This window comes from Uloborus diversus, chromosome 4 (assembly GCF_026930045.1).
Source record: "Uloborus diversus isolate 005 chromosome 4, Udiv.v.3.1, whole genome shotgun sequence".
In the NCBI taxonomy this organism is placed as follows: Eukaryota; Metazoa; Arthropoda; class Arachnida; order Araneae; family Uloboridae; genus Uloborus; species Uloborus diversus.
The window spans coordinates 119834485-119855767 of NC_072734.1; the positions used below are offsets into that span (position 1 = coordinate 119834485).

At 31.1% G+C, this 21283-nt stretch overlaps 1 protein-coding gene across 1 annotated transcript in view; it reads right to left on the bottom strand.

Moving 5' to 3' along the window:
• Positions 1 to 21283, bottom strand: part of LOC129221384 (diuretic hormone receptor-like) — a 165390-nt gene that overhangs the window by 77206 nt on the left and 66901 nt on the right. The window contains exon 2 of the mRNA XM_054855853.1: positions 5317 to 6497. Within this exon, the coding sequence (XP_054711828.1) occupies positions 5317 to 5473 (157 nt within the window). The 5' untranslated portion in view covers positions 5474 to 6497. The remainder of the gene's footprint in view (positions 1 to 5316; positions 6498 to 21283) is intronic.

Sequence of the window (21283 nt, forward strand, 5' to 3'; positions counted from 1 at the left end):
GATATTTATTTTTACACTATCTAGTATATATAAATGAAACACAGCAGGGGCTCTCAAGCTTTTTTCGATTCGCGGCACCCTGGTGCATGTATATGCATATATACCACGGATACTTCGCGTTGCCTCAGTATCTCTATGTGACACCCACTTTGAGGACCCCCAAAACAGTGTGTGTGTATGTGTGTGTGTGTGTGAATGTGTCGTTTGCAACTTGGCCAGATGATCAAAATCCTAAATTTTGATCACCGGTATGTAGGATAGGAACTGATTCCCCTTATAGCGTTCCTCCGAAAATCAAATTCAATTTTTTCTTTTTTATTTCTATCTTAAGCAAAAAAATATAATTTTTATTGAATGCTCAGCACGATTTTCTTTTTCATCGCGTGCGCGAGTTTTAACATTTTACGGGTCGTACTGTATGACCATGGATTACATGGAAAGGCTAATATCCGGTTTATAGGCGGAAATGGACGTATCTATTAGTTTATAGGGGTGTTAGTTGGTATGTTTCAGATGTGCATTTTTGCCTCTCTATTATTTAGCCTTAGTTTTGTAAAAATAAAAATTTGCTCACAGCAGCATTTTTTAAATCTAAAGTATATTCGATCTTTATTCATACGGCAAAATTTAATTGATTTATTTATTCACAACAAAGTTTGAGCTTACCATTTTGCTTTTACAGTCATGAACGAAATGAAAATATTTTATTTTCTTTTTGTTTCCGTGGTAACTTTTTGTTTCCCCTTATTTTATTTCTGAGAATGCAATAAATGAATAAGGCACTAGTGACATTATAAAACGCGCGTATCAATATCCCATCGCTATTTTCCCATCTTCCCTGCTAGATTCATTCAAATGGAATCGTCTTTACTTGGTAGATTGCCAGATTACATACAATCCCTGGTCAAACAGTAAGTTTTTCGTTAGAGTAGGTATAAGTAGATCGAGATATTATATAGTATTTAAAAAGGTCTGTTGTTATATTAGTTCACATAATTTAGAGAAAATCTTAAGATACATTCAAATCGAAAACTAAGCGTATTGTTATTCATCTTGCTTATGTCGAATTTAAAATTAATTTTCTAAATACTATTTATGGCTCATTTTGATATATTTAAATCACTTCAGAGAAGAGGTGGATAGGGACTAGTAGGGGAAAATGGAGGACATGTGGAACAATTTTTTTATTTCTTTATTTTTCAAAAACTATTTTCAATTTCTCAACGCAAAGTGGCCCCATGATGGAATGCACTTTGCTTTGTGTCATGTATTTTTTTTATTTGGGATTTTGTACTTTTCCTTACTTTTTTGTACTTTTAAAAAACATCTGCAGTTTTTCACATGTGCCCCTAGGGGGACACTTACGAACAGGCCTTGAGCACGTGTGAACACGGATAAAAAATGCAGGAGAAGCATCATATTTTAAAGGAAAATTCTTCAATATGAAACATATACTTAAATAACAAATACCTTGAAGGGTTTGCAACATATACTGCGTCAGTTTCAATTGTACAGTTATTGTTTCACTAAGAAAATATTTTTCCCGAATATATAACTGCGCACTGTCAAATTCTGAAGTAATGGAGCCTGTTCTGATCACAGAATAAACTAGACAAAAACTTATATGACTACATAATACAAAGAATTTTTTTATGTAAGGGTTACTCTACATATATGTGTCTCACTTTTAAGATTCATACATTGTTTGATAATGTATTTATATAACACTATGTAACGTATTATTACAACACTAAATTATGGATCAACTATTAAGTAACAAAAGAATTTAAAAAATAAACATGAATAAATAAATAATTAATATCTTTATTAATATTAATAACAATTCACAATAAATTTACAAATTGACTATATGAAAATAATAATTATAAATATTTACACATTTTGTAACGCTTACAATATCCTACACTAATAATAATATCAAGGAGAGCGGCAATGGGAACTGTTCAATTGTGCCCCTAGATGTTGTATTCACAAGTGCCCCATCGTCTACTTTAGAGCTAATTCGCAAAAAATGAAGAATTTTTAATTCATTAAAAACATTTAAACATTGTCATAAATTTACTTGAATGTTCACACAATGGTTCGTAATAATTAGATTTAGATTAGCAGTTAGTCTTAAAAATGTTATCACGCGAAGAAGACAGTGATAAAATTTTTTCCACACCTGTGAAAACAAAGAAGTTGCCACACAAACATAGAATGGCTCATTGCTCTAAATGTTTGTCCAAGAGGCACAACTGGTGCTGCCCTTCATTGAGAAATTTTCCAGATATTTTGCTTGAAGCGATCTTAGTAAAACATACCATGTTCACATGTGCCCCGTGCTCACATGAGCCCCCTTTCCCCTATTTTTGTTTAAGCAGGGATATTTTATTCCTTCAGGGAGGGAAGGGGTTTCTTTGTCCTAATTTGGATCAGTATTTCAATTAAATTACTTTTTTCAGGAGAAGAGTGATTTTTATATTGTTTAAGTTGTAATGGGTATTTTAATTATTTTTTTTCGTGAAAGAGCAATTTTCATTTGGTTCTCCATTTAAGACGAATTTTAATAAAATTCATTTTCTTTGGGGGTGATGACATAAAATACTATTATGTTATTTTTTTCTAAGATGCAATCAACTTTAAAACTTGTATGAGAAGCCGGTTCATCTAACGTAATGCCTCTAAAAATAGAAGAAAAAAATAAAAACGCCTGTATTAAAGAACAAAGTGATAAAATACGAAGCAATTTACAGAGAATGAACTTTAGTGATGGGTTTTATTATATTTTCTGAAAGATAACTACTCTCAAAAATACTACAACCGACCGTTAAGTGCCAATATTGTGCAGAATAACGATCGTCCAATGCTGACATTTAATTCCCACCGCCGATGCCTGAGGTCACATTCACCAAAATACTTTAATAACTCTATGCTGATGCTTTTATGATATCGGATATGTGATTGAAGTCCGATAAATATCTTTTTACTGAAGATAATGGAAAAGTCCTGTTTAACCTTTTCTTAGACCGGCAGAGTCACTCTCACGCGTGTTTATCTTGTCAAGTTGGAAACCAAATCAATCACATTAAGTTTGCGTGGGTTTATTAACCAGTACACAGTCTCTGATTGATTTTTAAAGCATAAGGAGAATTTTAAGTACTCTTTAAGCAAGAGAATGCGTTTATATGAAATGGGTGTTAGACCTACTAAGCAAACGTAAGGAGTGCCCGGAAAAATACCTTCTACCGAAAATTAAGAGACTTGGTAAAATTACCTATACATTATCAATTTCATTATTTTTAGGTACTCACTTGCACTTAATTCCAGAAATTTTAAATTTGGTTTTTAATTTTTATACATCTGAGTATGAGTTATCATTATGTAACTGATATAAAGTATAAATTTTCTTATTTTTATTGGTGTATGTAATAACTAATAATTTGTGCACGTTATGAGTGGGTCTTTATCCTAGCAACAAGTATAAGTTATTATTTATTAAATGCAGATAAAAAATAATAAAAAGTGGATACTTTAACTTCAGATAGATAATTGTTTCTTTTATTCAAATGTATAAAAACTAAAAGATAAAGCTTAATATTCCAGGATTAAAGGGAACTCATGTTTGTACAGATTTCACACTTACTACAATGGATGGAATAAGAGTTAAATCCAATCGTAATTCAGAAGCCTTTAAGCTGAGAGTAACTATAGTCCTGGCAAACAACCAGGCAGCGCCGTAATGCTTTGATTAGGATTTGCGTAGCCTTCCTAATGCTTTAGTTTGCCCCAGGTTAGGTTTGCCCCAACTATACATTAGAATTTGAGGAAAATGGCATTTCCACAGAAAGGTCGCCATTTTGTGCCGCTCGTGATAGCTAATATGTTTAATTTAAAACTAATAATTTTAAAAATAAAATAACAATTTAAATCACACCTGCGTTTGTGATTTCCTAGGCAACAAAATTCTCTTAAATCACTTTTTAAATTATTACTTTAAAGAAATATGTTAGCTGTCACGTACTTGAATAAATGTCCGATTTTTCCAAGGAATGGCTCAATTATACCTGCTCACACACAATCTCAGTATTAAAACCACCCGTTTTCTTGTTGCAGCCAGTAAGAGTAAATAATTTTCCCCAGCCTTCAACTTTAGGAAAAAATATGATGTTTATTGATATAGTACAGTGGTGACCTAACTTTTTCTTCCGGAGGATTGCACCTCAAACTAAAATGCTAGAACATACATAAAACTTTAAAATATTCCAAAACACTCTAATCAACATGGGGAAATATTTAAGAGGAAAAAAAAATACAGACCAAGAGTTTTAGTAATCAAATTGCTATGCTTCTTTTACCAAATGCATATGTGTTCCAGAAACCTATTTCGGAATGATTTGCTCCAAATTTGTAACATTGTCACTAATCATGCTTTTCGATTTGGAACATTAAACAAAACAATGGGTATATGAATCAGCTTCTCGGGCCGGATATGGTCCGAGGAGCTGGTTGGGCACCACTTATATATCTATTATATTCTTCCCCCGGTTGGCCCGAGGAGAAGGTTACGCACCACTTATATACAAGAAGACTGCAGATTTTCTTTTCTTTGCTAAACAACTACTACATTTACCAGTAGTTTAGAAAAAAAATCTTCTATTAAAAAAGTTTGAACTTTTACACCTCTTTTTGTTATAGGGCAAAGGCACCAGTAACATACAAGGGTCCAGTAACAGACAGTCATAAGCTTGGATTTAAATAATAAGAATTTTAGGCGGGTAAAACTGATGTTGCAAATTGATGTCCCTGAATACGGTGCAACCATCTAGTGTGATCGAAGTCAGTTTTATGAGCCAGTTGGTATTTACAAGACAGTGGTGGAAGGTTATGAACAGATACCACGAGGTTGGTGTTTCATGTTCATTTGAATTAAATAAGGCTTTAGTTCTAAAAACCTTTGCACATTTTGAAGAGAAAAAAGGTATTCTGTCCATTAATCATCTTTGCTTCATCCTATCTGCTACTCGGTATCATCAGATTTTTCGGTATCTGTTACTGGGGGTCGTACTTTTTTTTCGAAACTGAGCAAATAAATATAGAATTAACTGATTCAGAGGATCCAGAAGCAGCCAAACTTTAGATGAGATGTAGTTACATGAGAGAAAAACAGTTTAAAAATTCTAAATACATTAAAAGGCTCAGAAAATTGAGTTAAATTTAGAGCAATGTCTTAAGCATATCTGTTACTGGTGCCGTTACCCTATGTGAGAAAAAATTGTAGAATACAGAGAGAGAGAGAAAAAAAAAGAAGCTTACCTCTTCCTGTATGAGGATAAGGCTGAGACAAGAAAGATAGGTAGCAGTCTGCTTCTTCTAAAGATGATATAGCCTCGAACGGGCTTTCTTCCGTAGTAACTTTGCTGACGCTTCTGTTGCCACTACTTTTAGTCAAACTTTCAGTCTCTTGCAACATCTTGAAGCAGAGGAATGCTTTTTTTTCGATCAGTTATTCCATTATAAATATATTTCAAAAAGCATAACTAGTTGCTACTAACTTGCTTCACTTCAATACGAGGTTTTTGTTGTTATATTAAAGATAGTTTATGTATGTAGGACTGATAAATTCGAAAGATATTTCACATTAAGAATCATTTCGTTTCTTAGAATATATACAAAATGGTTAATTGAAAATTTTAAGCATCTTCAATAGTTTTCATGATTTATTTAAACCAGGAAATCAAACGTTTTGAAATATGTTTGTATTTATGGCAATATATTTCGTGAATTCGAAAACAAAACGATTAAATTATTTGAATAGCAATTAATAGGAATATAAGTTTATTGCTTTTAAACATAAATCCTTTGAAATTTTTAAATATATACTGCTAAATATTTTTAAAATACCATAATATCAGGTAATTTTTGTAAACAAAGACTAAATGAATATTTTTTGTTTCCACACTCATTTTAGAAGAAAGTTGCTTTTCATAGTCGAATTTGAAATAAAAAATAAAGCGAAATGTCTATACAGGAAAAATAAATTAACGATATAAAACATAGAAAGCCATTCTGATATTATGACGATTTTTAAATGAAAGGATTTATATATGTTTATTATTTTAAAAAAATTTTATTTGTTCAATAATATTCAAAACTGCTCCTTGCTGAGATGACTTTTATTTTCTAACACAGATCGAATCAACATCACTCTTAAAAATATCCGTATCTAGCGACGATTTTTATTTCAGTGTTTCCAAAACAATTGCCACTAATTCCAATACTTGACATGTTCACATCAACTTATTTCCCAAACTTTTGACTAAGTCTGTATTAAAGATTTTATGGAAGATTGCACAACATCTATATACCACGAACGTTCAATTTCCGTAGAAAGCATAGATATCCTCCAATTGCACACGACTTGACGCACAAATCCAATTGAAATTTGAATTCATATTATCATTCACATGATCCATTATCAGCTGCCGCTGCTAAACCTAAAACATACAAGACTGATTAGTAAATAGAGTACCATGAAATTGAGTGGCATAAAATAAGTATGAAATAGTTACAATAGTTTACTTCAAAAGTTAAAGTACATGTTTTGAACATTTTAGAACAAAATATACTTAGAACCCCCATTTTGCTAGTTGTAATTATCTATAAATTATTGTACATGACCAACTAATACTACAATACGGCACAAGGTTCAGAACATTTAAATTTTTCTCCTCGAAGGGCAAAAAATCGATTATAGTAGAGCACATATATTGATGCAAATAGTAAAGACCTGTTATATGTTATTTACAAATCGCGGTTCAAGGAAAAAAAAGACTTATTCTTGGTAAATAATATCTCAAACTTAAGTTCAAAAAAATTAATTCATTTACTCAAATTTTATGAACTAAGAGACATAAAATTGGTCATTAGATTAACTAGCATTTTCTGGTGTTTGGGAGTAATACAACCCCAATTTGAAATAAAAGAATATCAGAACTGCTGAAACAAAATTTTTTTAATGAGTCGGGTAAAAAGAACGAATGTAAATTAAACAAAGTAAAGCAGGTTATTAATGAATGGATAAAACAGTTTCAACAACTTTTCTAATATTATTTTAATAACTTAAGGGTTGTTAACAGATTTGAAAATTATTTTGATTTTTTGTATGGTTCAAAAGTCAAAAACTTAAATTAGAAAACTCATTTAATTTGAATTTGAAAAGCAGCCAATACTTTTTCTCAGCTTCTTTCAGCGAATTTTGCATAACTGTTAACCGACAGGCTGCGACAAGTATAAATTTTGGCGCAAGGAAAATTTTACGTTACTATTATTTTTGAAAATGGGTCGTTAAAACGATGAATTGAAAACAACTAAGTTGCTTATTGTATCATTGTTTCAAGTTAGAAGAAATCAATTCATATTTAATCAAATGAAAGTTTTATTGTCTACGGTCCCAAAGATTTTAACAGATTACAGAAAGACAAACCAATTAAAATGTAACCGAAGTAAATTAGATAGAAAACTTGTAACAACTGGCAGACATGAACGCAAACTAATGTAAATCGTCCAAAATAATAGTTTTAAAACTGCCTCCTACATTCATTAGTATTGTAGAGATCCGTAGTTAATGTGTCCAAGCCAGCAGCCCTTGGACGATTGCCTAAAATTCAGTTGCAATTGCAAGTCCTAAATGTAACCCAAAGAAGAACAAGAAACAGAGACGCGCTCAATTCTTCTGGAGCAAAGATATGCTCAACTAGACATTCAGTGATGAATCTTGATTTGAAATATCTGTTGACGAAAGAGGTGTTCTGGGTTGGCGTTTCAAAAGCGAAGCGCTTGAGAAATCTTATGTAAGAAGTTCTCTAATTTGAGACATCTTTTGTGGTATAGAGATGCATGAGAGCTGCTGAGACTAAGAAATTGTATGTATCTTTAAACAATGTTTGAATTCACTGTTTATCAAAATGTACTGGATTACTGTATGATACTCTTATCTGAGGCAGCAGTGACACATTCAGTGACACATTTATCTTTCAACAAGGTTCCGCTTGGTGTCACATCTCTAAATCGACTAGTAGATTTAAAATACAGAAAGAAATATTTCGGTATTAAACTAACCAAGCAGCTCTATTGATCTTAATACGATCGAGATGTCGTGACATTGTCAAACCTAAAGTAAAATATCTTCAACACCTAAATCCGCCAGTAAAATTGAATTTGTTGCCGCATTGGAGAGGGTACGGACACAGTATCAGTAACGATGAATCTAATGGTGGAAAACATGTCTGAAAGCATTAAAGCAGTGATTCTAGCAACAAATAATGCAACAAAGTATCGATATTGTTTAGCTTGAAAATGTTTCCCCCTCTTTTTTAATAATGTTTTTTGGCTCAATGTAAACCTTCATCACTATAAGCTTTTGTATTTTTCAGTGTAAGATTTTTATTTATAAAGTATCTATGAAATGTTATACACACTTTATATTCTAAGAAAGTCGGCACGTTCATTTAATACCTGCTTCGTACTTATACTTTGTTAGACTAAGCGTTTGCTCAAAGAGTAAGAGGTATTCTTATTTTTGAGAATTCGGGTTGTATATAGTGAAACTAATTGGTAACTTAAAACATGAAGACTTGAAAAAAGTTAACTTTTACTCCATCAAAAAAAAAAAAAAAAGGGTTTAAATCATAATGTACCTTAAAAAAGGGCAGCATTGATGAATTATTATTATTAACAAAGTAAAAGCAATAGAAAAAACTTTAAAAATAGCCTCTAAAAAGCAATTAAAGTAATTGGAAAAAAAATGATATAAAAGTAGTTGCAAAAAAAAAAAAAAAAGAAAAGAAAAACGCATTGCCGCAGTGTTTTTCTGAAAAACATTTCGTTTCAGATTTCTCATCGTGTTCGGGAAACCAAAAGAACGTTTTCTAATATGTAGTTATTTTTTTTTATTCCGTTTAATTAAACTTCATAGCCAGAGGAATGTGGTAGAGGCATTTTCTTTCTAGATAAGAAGTTAAAAAGTTTAATTAAAAGCTTTTTTTTTCTTTAGTTAGAATGAAAGACCTCAAAACAGGACTGTTGAGAATTATCACAAGTGGTAATGTTGTTTTAATCAAACATTTTGAAGCTCTAAAATTACTTAAGTGATGTTAAAATATTAGACTTAAAAGCCGTATACATAACTAAAATCAAAGGAGTAAGAAATATCGAAAAATTACAGAATAAAAAAGAGTAAGAATGGGGTTGCTTGCCATTTTTCAAAAATATTTTTTTTCTGACAGAAAATAGACGAAAAGATGGGGTCAGATGCTTTTTTTTAAAAACAATTCTGAGTTTCTTTCTGGAAGAAAAAAAATGATGCGCACTGCTGTTTTATTTTTACGTTGATCTACTCTTAGTAACCGCGGAGTGGGTTATGATAGCCTTTTTCTCCACACATATTTTCGTTGAAGAAATTTCAAATTCGTCTGAACCAGCGAAAACCATATTGATGATTCACAAACTGAATAGTATCATATTATTAATGAAGGAAAAAAAAACTGAAACGTGTGAAATAGTGTTTTTTCCCTAATTCCGAGAAGTCGCATTCGACATAAAATATTTTTTTTAAGAGAGAATTAATTCATCCTGTGGTAGTGAGTGATATAGATGGTTTAAAATTTTTTGGGGTCCAACAAATGAACAATGTGATTCGATGAAAATTGTGCAAGGAAATCTGGGGAGGGGGGATGACGAACAGCAGCTTGCAGAAAAGGGTAGTCCCCTAGCAACTTAAATATTCCTTTTTTTGCTTTTTGGTGTTGCACACGAAAACAAATGTGTGTACGGGTCTCATTTCTCGCTTCGGCAAGCCGAATTGTTCTCGTCGTATAGTTATTACTTTTAAAAATTATATCAGATTATCGATATTGAAAAATTGATATTTTCATTCATGTTTAGCATGGTCATGTAAAAATTTCGTTCTGATGTTTTTTAATCTTCAGCAAAATTCTGATCCAAATTTTTATAGGTAATGTGAACTCATTGCGGGATTCTGAGCAGCAGTAAATTACAAAATTAATTTTACAATGGTAAATCGATGTATAATTTTTTAAAAATGTTTTTAGCAAAATAAAAACATTGATTTACAATTTGATTTGTAGCTTTTTTGCGCATTTCTTTAATTTATAGCATCCCGAAATGAAGACCCATTAGCTCAGTTGGAAAGAAAGTCCTGCAAATAACGTGAAGGTCATGAGCTAGATCTTCCCATAGGCCAGAAAATGTGATTTTTGGAAAATTAAATTTCCTTGGCTGAATTCTGATGCAAATTTGCACGAATATATAATCTTAACTGATTGGAAGATGGGTTCTAAATCACAGTTGTGTTGTTGCATTGAAATCAGAGAAAAAAACTTTTGTTTTACCATGGCAAATTGCATACACATATTACTTCTCGAAGAAGTAGGAGGGGGTATGAAAGAACTCTCTGATACTTCCTCAAACGTCAAACCTAAGACATCATTTTAAATGTTTCGAAAAACAAACAAGTCACTTTTGCTACTGAAAAAAAAAAAAAAAAAAACGGTTTCTGAATTCTTCCAACGAGCGCAAATGCTTTCGCACGGGTCAGCTAGTAAAATATAGAGCTGTCACATTTTAGAAAAAGTATATACTTTTGCATGGAATGATCCAAACAAATTGCATGTGTGAAACATTGGATGGAAGTTGAACGTGAACATAAAATTATTTACGATAAAAATGTGTCGGGAAGAAACTCGGTATTCTTATGCGCAATTAAAATGGTATAAACCTCACAACTTAAAAATAATTAAAACAGTTCGGTGCATTTGACAGAAAAATGAAGGAAATGATTGCTTTCATATTTTTAAGAATCGCCATCAAAGGAATGCTAATGACGGAAATTGAAAATTGTTCAGGTGTGTTTAAAATTATCAGCAATAAAGAATATCTACTTATAAGAAAAACATAATATTTGCTTAATGTACTTCAACAACAGCATAGTTGGAAAACTTTGTTTCAAAAAGTAAGCTACTTTCTAAACGTTGCAAAGCCAATCTCATTAAGGAAGTTCTGTAAGAAGTTTCTCAGTTTTACTTAGAATCTTAAAAAGAAATCAGTTAGTTTGCAAAAATATACTTCTTAGAAACTTCAGATTTTAGCACTTCATGAACATAATGCTTGATTGGAAACTTCAGAGCTATTTAAGAGCGTCCTTCAGAAAAGTAATTAAACTATTTCATAGTAAAGAATTAAGAATAATTATGCTTAAAATTCAAAAATATGAATAAAGGAAAATTGGACACAGTTTGGGGGAGATCATGTTAAGCATGTTAAGCATAACTTTTTAACATTTTGAACTGATTTCTAGAAACAAAATATGCCTCGCTCATATAACAAAATAGATGCGTAAAAAATAAATAAACTAACAAATAAAGTAGCAGAACGTTTTAAACAAAGCAGCTAATATATACTTCTTTCCATTAAGAAATCTTTAATCGCTTTCAAGAAGAAAAAAAAAGAACGAAAAATAATAAGCTCATTAAAATAACATTATATAGTACATTATACATTCAACAAAAAACATCGTTTGTTTTCCCACGTTGCCAAAAAAAACTTTAAAAAACAAATAACAGTAAAATGGTAACTTAAAAAAATATTTTTCATCACCAAAAAAAAAAAAAAAAAAAAAAACTTCTTCACAGTTTTTTGAACCTGAATATCGCTTCATTAGCCGCTGCCAAAAAACAAAGCACATAAATTAAAAATTTGGAGTGAAAATAAAAACAAATCATGTCAAAAATAATTATTTCACAGTAAGAACCTGGGCTGCGGAGTCGCAATTGATCTGATTTTGGGGTAAAAGAGTCAGAGACGGGAATCGAAGGTTTTAAGTTCAAAGACTTGGAGTTGGAGTCGATCATTTTCCCTCTAAGTCCGCAATTCTGCCAATATTTTCGGAGTCAGAGTAGGACTTAATTTTTGTCAAATTAGTCGGAGTCGAAGCCATTAAAATTCCAAGAGTCGGAGTTAGTCATTTTTCTTCCGTGTCTAAATTTTTGTCAAAGCTGTATGGTAAAATTAGTCGGAAACCGACTAATTTTACGATACAGGAGTCGAATTAGGAGTCAACAGCTCTAAAATTCTAAGAGTAAGAACCGAGAGTCGGTCTTCAAGAGCTATTTCCAACAAAGTTTGTTTAAGGCAAATCCGCCTTTAAGTTTGGAATCTATATTGACTTTTAGTTTATCCGCAGGCATATGTGTTAAGCAGTTTGAACTGTTGAAAGTTGAACGAAAAACTGTTCAAATCCGAAAGATATTTTTTTATAAATGTTCTTCATGAAGAGCTTTTCCAACAAAGTTTGTTTGAAGCAAATTCGCCTATAAATACGGGATTTATTTTTGTCTTGAATTTCCCCGTTGGCAGTAATGTAAAGTTTTTTTGAACTATTCAAAATTACACGATTTGGTTTTCAAATCAAAAAGTGAAATATGAAAATGAGGCGTTTTCTTTGCCGAGATCATTTGAACAAAACAATTTTTTGTTCGAATTATACTTTTATCTCAAAATTTATTAGGAAGGGACAGACGGACAGACCGACACATTTTCTTTACCTCAAATCCTACTTTCCAATTGTTAATTTTTTGATATTTATTTAATTATTTCATTTATTTTTGATTTTTTTGTCTTTAGCGATATTTAAAGCTACACTAAGAATTCTTTCATGCTTTTATCTTTTTGCTTTTATTTCTGCTGGGAAAGTAGGCTAAAAATGTATGCCATATTTTAGTTAATCTGTATGGAAACACTATAGAAACTAGTCATTGCCATATTTCAACGTTTAGGGAAATTGCTGCCCTTTCAATTTTACCTTTACTTTTCAAAGAATAATGCAAGTTTTTCTTTTTTGAACTTATATAGGCATAAATCATTGTTGAATAATCACTACCAACACATTAATTTTAAGCGAAAACTTGCTTAATTGCATTGTGTGTAATGTTTTTTATCATATTAATCATATTTGCGCAGCTTTTGATTTTTGATTAAAACACTGCTTTGGGGGGTAGGGGAGCTAGGGGCTTGATGTAACGGAGGTAAGTAGTAACAGGGCTTTTTCACTAAGAATTTTAGCTTTATTAACCTATATTTTTGAATAAAAACTCACTGTTATATTGTACCGCGTCACGTCATCACCCCCAGTGTCCCGCCAGGCGACACAAAGAGTGGGTGTGTGCGAGCCTTCCGTTATTGGCAGTATTTTTTGACCTTTGTAAATTTTTGGTTAGCTTTGTTATTTTTGATTAAATAGAGCTTTCAATGTTTTATTTCGTATTAACATTTACCTATGTATGATGTATTGTTATAGTTTTCAAGATTACAAAGTTGTTTGAATAGTTAACACGCTAAATATGAAAAACTATGATTTGAGGTTAATTGTAACAAAATCTCGGGGTATGTTGTAACATGTTACAACTTGCTCCATATTGCTGTATGTTATGTGTAATTTAATATATCTTTCGGTGTTTGGCCTTTAAATGTAGATATTTTCCAAGACTGACTTTGCGCCCTCTCTTGTCACTGATCGTCCAGGTCAACTGAACAATCAGAAAATTCTCTAAATGTGATTGAAAAGTTATCGTTGAATCTCGAAACTAAAAAAGGAACCAACTCCGAGTTGCTCTGGTCTAAACAAACTTTCCCCATCGAAAATTAAACCATTACCAAAGGCACCACCACGGAAAACAAATATAAATAACAGGCGTAAAAGGAAATCCACTGTTTTCACAGACACACTTGAAAAAGAAGCTTTGAGAATGGAATATGAAGAAAAGATGAAAAGAAAGCAGAAAAAAGTTGATAAAGTAAAGGGAAAAGGCAAAGGTAAAAATCTGCAAACAATAAAGATGGAATAGAAGGAGTAAAGAAAAGTGTTTTAAAATCGGATTCGAATCTGATCTGAAGAACGGTACTGTCTAGTTTGCAGAGAAGTGTATCATCATTCAAAAGGTGATTTGTGTTAAATGCATTGTATGTAAGATGTGGGCACATGTAGGATGTGTCGGAGGAGATACTATTTTATTTTGTTTGTATTAACTGTAACTCAGATGAAGACTAAATTCATTGATAATAGACTTATGAACAGACCGATTATCATAAGATGTAAGAACTAAAAGATAATTAAAACACTTAATTTGGAGGTTTATAACTTAACTTACTGTGATTTCGAAGTGTCTAGTTTGTATATAAGAACCTATAGTAAAATCTTAATACAAAACAGGATTAATAGTTTAAAACTAAAATATTTAAATTGTTGATTACCTAAAAAAAGTGTATTTCAGTTAATTATTTAATAGTAGATGCATTTAATAGAAGTATCTTATTATTTTCGTTAAATACTTAACTATTTGTTGAAAACAAAGCAAAATATGAAGAGAATAAATGATTAATGGTGTAAAATTCATGTTTTTTATTGTTGTTACTATATGTCCCAATAGATATTACAACAAACCCCAAGTACGGTGTAAGTTATAACACTTTCCTTTTTTTAGAATTTTTTTTTTCTAAAAGAGATACCTATAGATGTGATGTTTTTTCAAATAGACTTTACAGAAGAATAGTCAGAGTACCAATCAAAATTTAGTTGGTGATAATTTAACCAATACATCTCAAGATATGACACCATTTTTAAAAATTGTTACAACAAGCCCCTCGCTCCCCTACAGTGAATTAAAAAAGGAATACCTACTAAACATGTTTCTAGTTTGGCCTCGACTACATCGGCTAGAAACTATATTTTCGTGTCCCAACGAAACAAAAGAACATGAAAAGAGGTTCCACTTTGTTTTTAATGAAGCGCTACTTTAAATTTCTCTAATTTAAGAATAAAAAGTACTTTTTTTTCTTTCGAGAATGGGGTCGTTTCCAAAATTTTAAAAGTATTTTTTTCTGAAAGAGCATGCTTAAAAACATAGGATCTGACCATTTTTTGATAAATTTGTTTACGTTTAATATTTTTTAAAAAAATACTTATATCAGAGAGCTTCCATTGTTTACGGCTTTTGCCGATGACATCACAAATGATGAAATGCCATTCAGTGTTGCCATTCACAGTGCAAAATATTTAATTCGCATCTTTACTCACGTGTATTGGCAACGATATGGTTGGTAGCAAGCGTAGAGCGCAATTTTAATACGCTGCTTGATTATCATAACGTGGAAACATAGTAGAAAGATGCGACAAAGTGCATCAATCGGGACGTCATCAAGACCACGCCGTGTTTGAAAAATCGGACATTTTAGAAAATTAATTAAAAAAAACTGTTGTGAAAATAAAAATATTTTCTGGGTCCATGTTATTTTTTTTTTTTTTTTTTTGCTCATTCTATCCATTTCAATGACTAAACTTCCAGAACTTTCGTTAAACCACCAAATAGTACCAGAATGTGTACATTGCTATTTATAAAAAAACAGATATCTAATTTTATTCTTCATTACTTACAAATCGCATTTAAAAATGTCACTTTTATTCTCAAATGTTTCCATTATTTTGATAACTACCTGTACCTTCGTTTGAATTCTTAAAAATCTACGTAGAGTTTCTGTAAAAATGTAGCTATTTTTTTTTACTTTTAACTGATGAATTCTTTTATTTCTGTACATTTAGGAGACACTAATTATAAATCTAATGTACCAGGGGAAAACACACCTTTTAATTCCATAATCCAAATTTTCATAGTCGAGTTCAATGATGATTTTTTGTCAAAAATATTCACTTAAATAAATATGCAAGAATGAAATAGTTTGAATTCCTATTCTAATTGAACACGAGTTCTTTTCATGAATAGTTGCAGGAAAAAAAATTCCATTTAACTCTAAGTAGTATAGCTTTGAATTTCGAACTTTCTTTTTCCGTAAAATGGAAAAAATATCGTGTTCAGTTTGAAAATATTTCGATGACTTGTATGAAGATAGCTTAAACATTCGTAGTAGTTTATTTGGCGTTTTTTTCATTTTCAAAATTAGCGCTTATTCCACCAAGATAATTAAAGTAGTCATTGGCAGTGATGCGTTTCTTTAAAAACCAGAGGAAAAATTAGGTTATCGTAAAGAAATTTACAAATCATTTTCAATCGGATTTTAAATAATAGTAATAATTAAAGAAGGAAAATACGCAAAAAAGGCTTGGAATATATAATAATAATTTTTGCCTACATTCATTTAGTTGTGAAATGTTTACTGGAAAATGTATGCAAAACACAAATGATAAAAAAAGTCAAATAAAACCAAAAGATTAAAATAAAAAGAGTAAAAGAAAACATGGAAAATTAAAATTGAGGTTGACATTTTTGAAAACAATTCAGTTTTTTTCTTTTTCTTTTTTTGAGTTAGTATAATAAGCAGCATAACTCGAGAAAAGGTAGTTTCATTTGCACTGCTCAGAGGAAGAGTTAATTTACATATTTCAGATGCATTGCAAAAAAAAAAAAATATATATATATCTCGTGTCGGCATTAAGAAAGAACATTTCTCGTATTTTCGTGTTAATAAATTCAGACTGCTACTCTAATTAGGACACATTTGATGCGAAATACACCTGTAGTAACGTGTTTTTCCCATAAAAAAGATTAGACCTTTTTATATTTTCATGGGAATGTATGAAATAAATTATTTAACTTGAAACAACATAGAATATTTTATTGCATATCAGAGTTTTTCTCCTGCTGCAAAAATTATATTTTCAAAGATATTCCTCTTACAAATGCACCAACTTAATAACTCTCAAATTATTCATTGACAACTTTTGCTTCGGCTCAAAATGTTTTTTTCTTTTCTTTTCTTTTCATTTGACTTTTTTCCTTGTATAATTAGATATTCTTTATACATTTGGAGTATGATGGCGCTTAATAATATATTCTTTGAATTTTAAAAAGTTTGGCATAACTAATACGGCTACGTAATTACGAAGGGGTTTTTTCAAAAATTATGTCACGCTTTGATCATGAAATTATATCAGTTTGTGACAAGGGATGAGTGGGGGGAGGGGCGACATGAAGTGTGACACTTTTTCATAACAATATGTTAATTTAAAAAAATGGGAAATGGGACAAGGGGAAGGAAACTGAAAAAGTTACACAATGTTAGGAGCGTGTCAAGGTATTAAATGCCATCAAAAACCTTCATAAATCTCTTGAGACAAAACTCGCACGTTTTAGTCGTATTTTATAAATTTACCTTGGTATCTTATCTCTTTGGCTAGTTTCTTAAAACACCGTAAGATGACGTATCCTAGATCTAGAACCAGGAATAGTTTATAAACCTGTTTCATTCTATGTTTTTTTTTCCTCAGTTGTGATTTTCATTAACGATTTTCATTAAGACTTAAAGGGGTCATTTCCGAAATTTTAAAAGTATTTTTTTTCTTAAAGAACATGCTTAAAAACATAGGATTTGACCATTTTTAAAATAATTTGACAAAGTTTACTATTTTTAAAACATATTTAAATCGGTACATGGACTCAATTTTATTTTTACGCTTCAGGCATGACATCACAAATGATGAACTGCCATTCACTGTTGCTATTAACGCAAAGCGCAATATTTAATTCACTTCTTTACTCATATGTAGTGCAACGATATGGTTGGTAGCAAGCGTAGAGCGTAATATTTAATTCACTTCTGAATTATCATTACCTGGAAATGCGGTAGACAGCAAGCGTACACATTCAGCGCGCCAGTGGAATGCGCCTAAGTACATCATTTGTGACGTCATAAAAACCGTGCCTTGTTTGAAAAATCGGACATTATAAAAGGCTATTTTTTGGAAAATAAAAGTATTTTCTGGGTCCATGTTTTTTTGCTTATTCTATCAACTTTAGTAACTAAGAGTAGTACTTTCGACTGAAGGAAACAAACACATTGTCCATTCTATTATCAGTCCACTCTGCTACACCAACACGCAACGTAAAAGTGAAAATATTTTCTAACTTTTCAGAAATTACTTAAGTACAAATCATTTATACTAGGCACTAATAAGTGGAGAATCAACAAACAAATAACTGTAGTTGGTAATAATTAAAATCCGTAAAAAAATTCAAAAGTGTAGGACATGATTTGTATTACTTTCGTGGGGACGACCAATTAAAAAGGGAGCACAGGGTGCTATTTGTAATTTTAAGGGGCATTTCACGGTTTTTGTGACATAGGGGTGTCGTAACAAAACTTGTTGAAAGGTTGAACTGTTTATATATATTGAAAAAGCACGTTCCAAAGGACATGTTGTCATATTTTTTTCTCTATTTACTTTGTATTATCCATGTATTTGCAATCAAAACATCGAAAATACAACTTTTATCGTTACGGACTCTACATTGATTTTTTTCCAATAGTGACTTGAACTGAATTTCAAGCCAAAACTGGTGCTTGGGACAAATAAAGTAAGGGATTATCTCTAATACAGATAATAATTTTAATCAAAATGTGCATTCGCTAAAAATTATAAGTTGTGAAAATGGTGATTGTAGAGTCCGTAACAATAATTAGAAGAAAAGTTTTGTTGAAATTTTTATTTATGTATTTTATATTACTAAACTGAATATTTTCTAATTTCACCTATGGTGTTACAATATTCTAAAACAAGTTTCATGAAAATTTAAATTTGGTATTTTTTATTAATTTTCTAAATTTGGTTACGGACTCTAGAAAACGTTACGGACTCTACGTTTGGAAAATTTTTCAACACAGCTCTTTCTTTACTAAAATATTTGAATAGCCTGCACAGAAAAAAAAGAATAAAAGTAGCACTTTAAAGGGAATTACAACTTATACTTTAAAATTTTTTTGACTTTCAGAAGAATTTTGACTGCACAAGTGTATAGGGGGAGTCAGGGCACATTGGTCTGGCTCTCTACTTTTCTTCTTTTTTCAATCTAATCATAAAATTCAATTAGTAGTTTTATTTTCTACTATGAGTTCCATTAAATATTTCTCATTATCCCAGAAAATTTTCAATTCATTACCTTTTTTTCCCATTAATATTTTAAGAGAACTTTGTGAAGTGATAAAACCTGCCACAGTCCCGGGGTCCCCACATTACAAAAACAACTTCTATTACAATTTTAATGTTAAATATTGTCCAACAATTGTACCAAACAAATGTTTTGTGATTAGAATCAAAAACCAAAGTTTAAAGATCAATATAATTAAAATTGACCAACATCTACTGTTACACTTTTTCAAGAATCAGTACAATTTGTGTTTTTAGTAATTTCACTATTGCCAATGCTGGAGTACAGCTTTTTGAACTGTTCTAAAAGTTTTTGTGGGTTTTCTTAAAGTGAAACAACATACCCTAGGTTCTTGGTCTAAAAAAAGTTGTCCTGATTTTTTTCTTTACAACAAAAAATAAACTTCTAATACTTAAGAACTAAAAGAAATTATTTTAGGCGAGGAATGCATCTTATTGCTTCATTCTTCATGGAAACCATTTAAAAAATAATGTTGCTTAGTTATGAAAGTTAATCAATCAAAAATAGCACTGCTAAAATAGCAGTTTCCGAAATTTGTTCAAAATAACTGTACCATATGATTTCATTATAGGAATTGTAGAACTATAGGTGCTATTTTTTGTTGGTCGTAAACAGAAAAAAATGGTATTATAATTATCAAGGCCAGTCTAACGAGTCTCAATTTCCTCTATTACTTTATGGGATGTTGACTGATCTGGTGGTTCCGAATTTCAAGTATATTTTCAGTGTGACATTTGAAAAATATCCAGTATAAAATACCACTACATATTGTAAAAAAAAAAAAAAAAAACACTTTTACGTTAAAATAAAGGAACAAAGTAAGGCATGTCAGATGTCATTTAGTACATTAATATTAGGACCATTAAACAAAAATATAAGATCTTTCGCGCCTTACATGACCAATCATACATTTAATTAAATGCAATTATTTAAACCGGAAATGAACAAAATTTTATTGCTTAAAAATATAAGTGATTCCTGAAGCAAAAATTATTGCCTTTTTGAATTGAATTAACAGAAAATTTAACTTACCTTTAAAAATGCAATTTAAAAAGTTTCGGCTTAAAAACATCTGCTTCCTACCATGTCCCCCTCCCCTCAAAATTTATCCAGAAATTTCGATTTACCGAAGATGGTTCGGTGTATTGATCCCTTCAGATAACCAAGGTTCTACTATAAAAGTTAAATTGTTAGTAAAATTTGCATTAAAACCTATCATTTCTAATAACACATTCAAGACTGAAGAAATCAACATATCACTTGGTCTGTTCAACAGGATACCACATTCAATCTGGTACCCCCGCCCCTAGAGCCTTGGGTGCACCTCACCTAAATATCCCACAGACCCTCCTCCTCCGTAATATCAAAAACCTCTCCCCAAAAATGAGAAAAATACCTCTCAAAACACCCCCTAAAAAAACTTCAATGCACAGTCTGCGGGATTCCCCCCCCCCCCTCAGGTGGGCACCTCTCACATCTATGATGAAGAAATAGCCGTAATAGTTGATTCTGTCATTGTAACTATTGAACAATGAGGTAGTATTATTGTTGTTTACACTCTATAAACAATAATTTAAACAATACTCAATCGCGACAAATATGTTGAGTCCGTAACATTTTCATAAACGTGCAGTTCTTTAGTAAACAATTCCGTAAAAACTATTTTTAACCTTTTTAAAAATTATTTTGGTGCTTAAATGTATTATAGATAAACTGAGACGTAGTAGAAAACCTTCATTAGGTAAGAATTTATTACTCTAACAGAAAATCTGAAGATAGTTTAAGCAAAAATTTCCATGTCTTTTGAGTGTCGAGTCCGTTACATGCTATATATCTTCCTATATCTTTAGAAATTCAACACAAATCTAAACTTTTTTCAATGCTATGACATAAGTACACATAGGACTAATCATTTACAAAAAATTTAACTTGACTATTTGCACTAATCATGAGTAGGAGGCTAAAACATCCTTATGAAGTGTCGAGTCCGTAACAGCCAAATACTGTGAAATGCCCCTGAAACGATAGTTACAAAAAATCTTAATTGACAGTTATGTATTATATTTATGACGCTTATGTTTTAATAACGTGTTGAGTGTTTTTTTAAACTTTCCCACGCACTTTATGTGCGGTAGAAGTTAAGGGCTAAATTTCAGTCAATATAAAACAGTACAGCGCCAATGGGGTTGTTTCCTCCAGTCAAAAGTACTACTTTTAGTCACTAAAATTGATAGAATAAGCAATATATA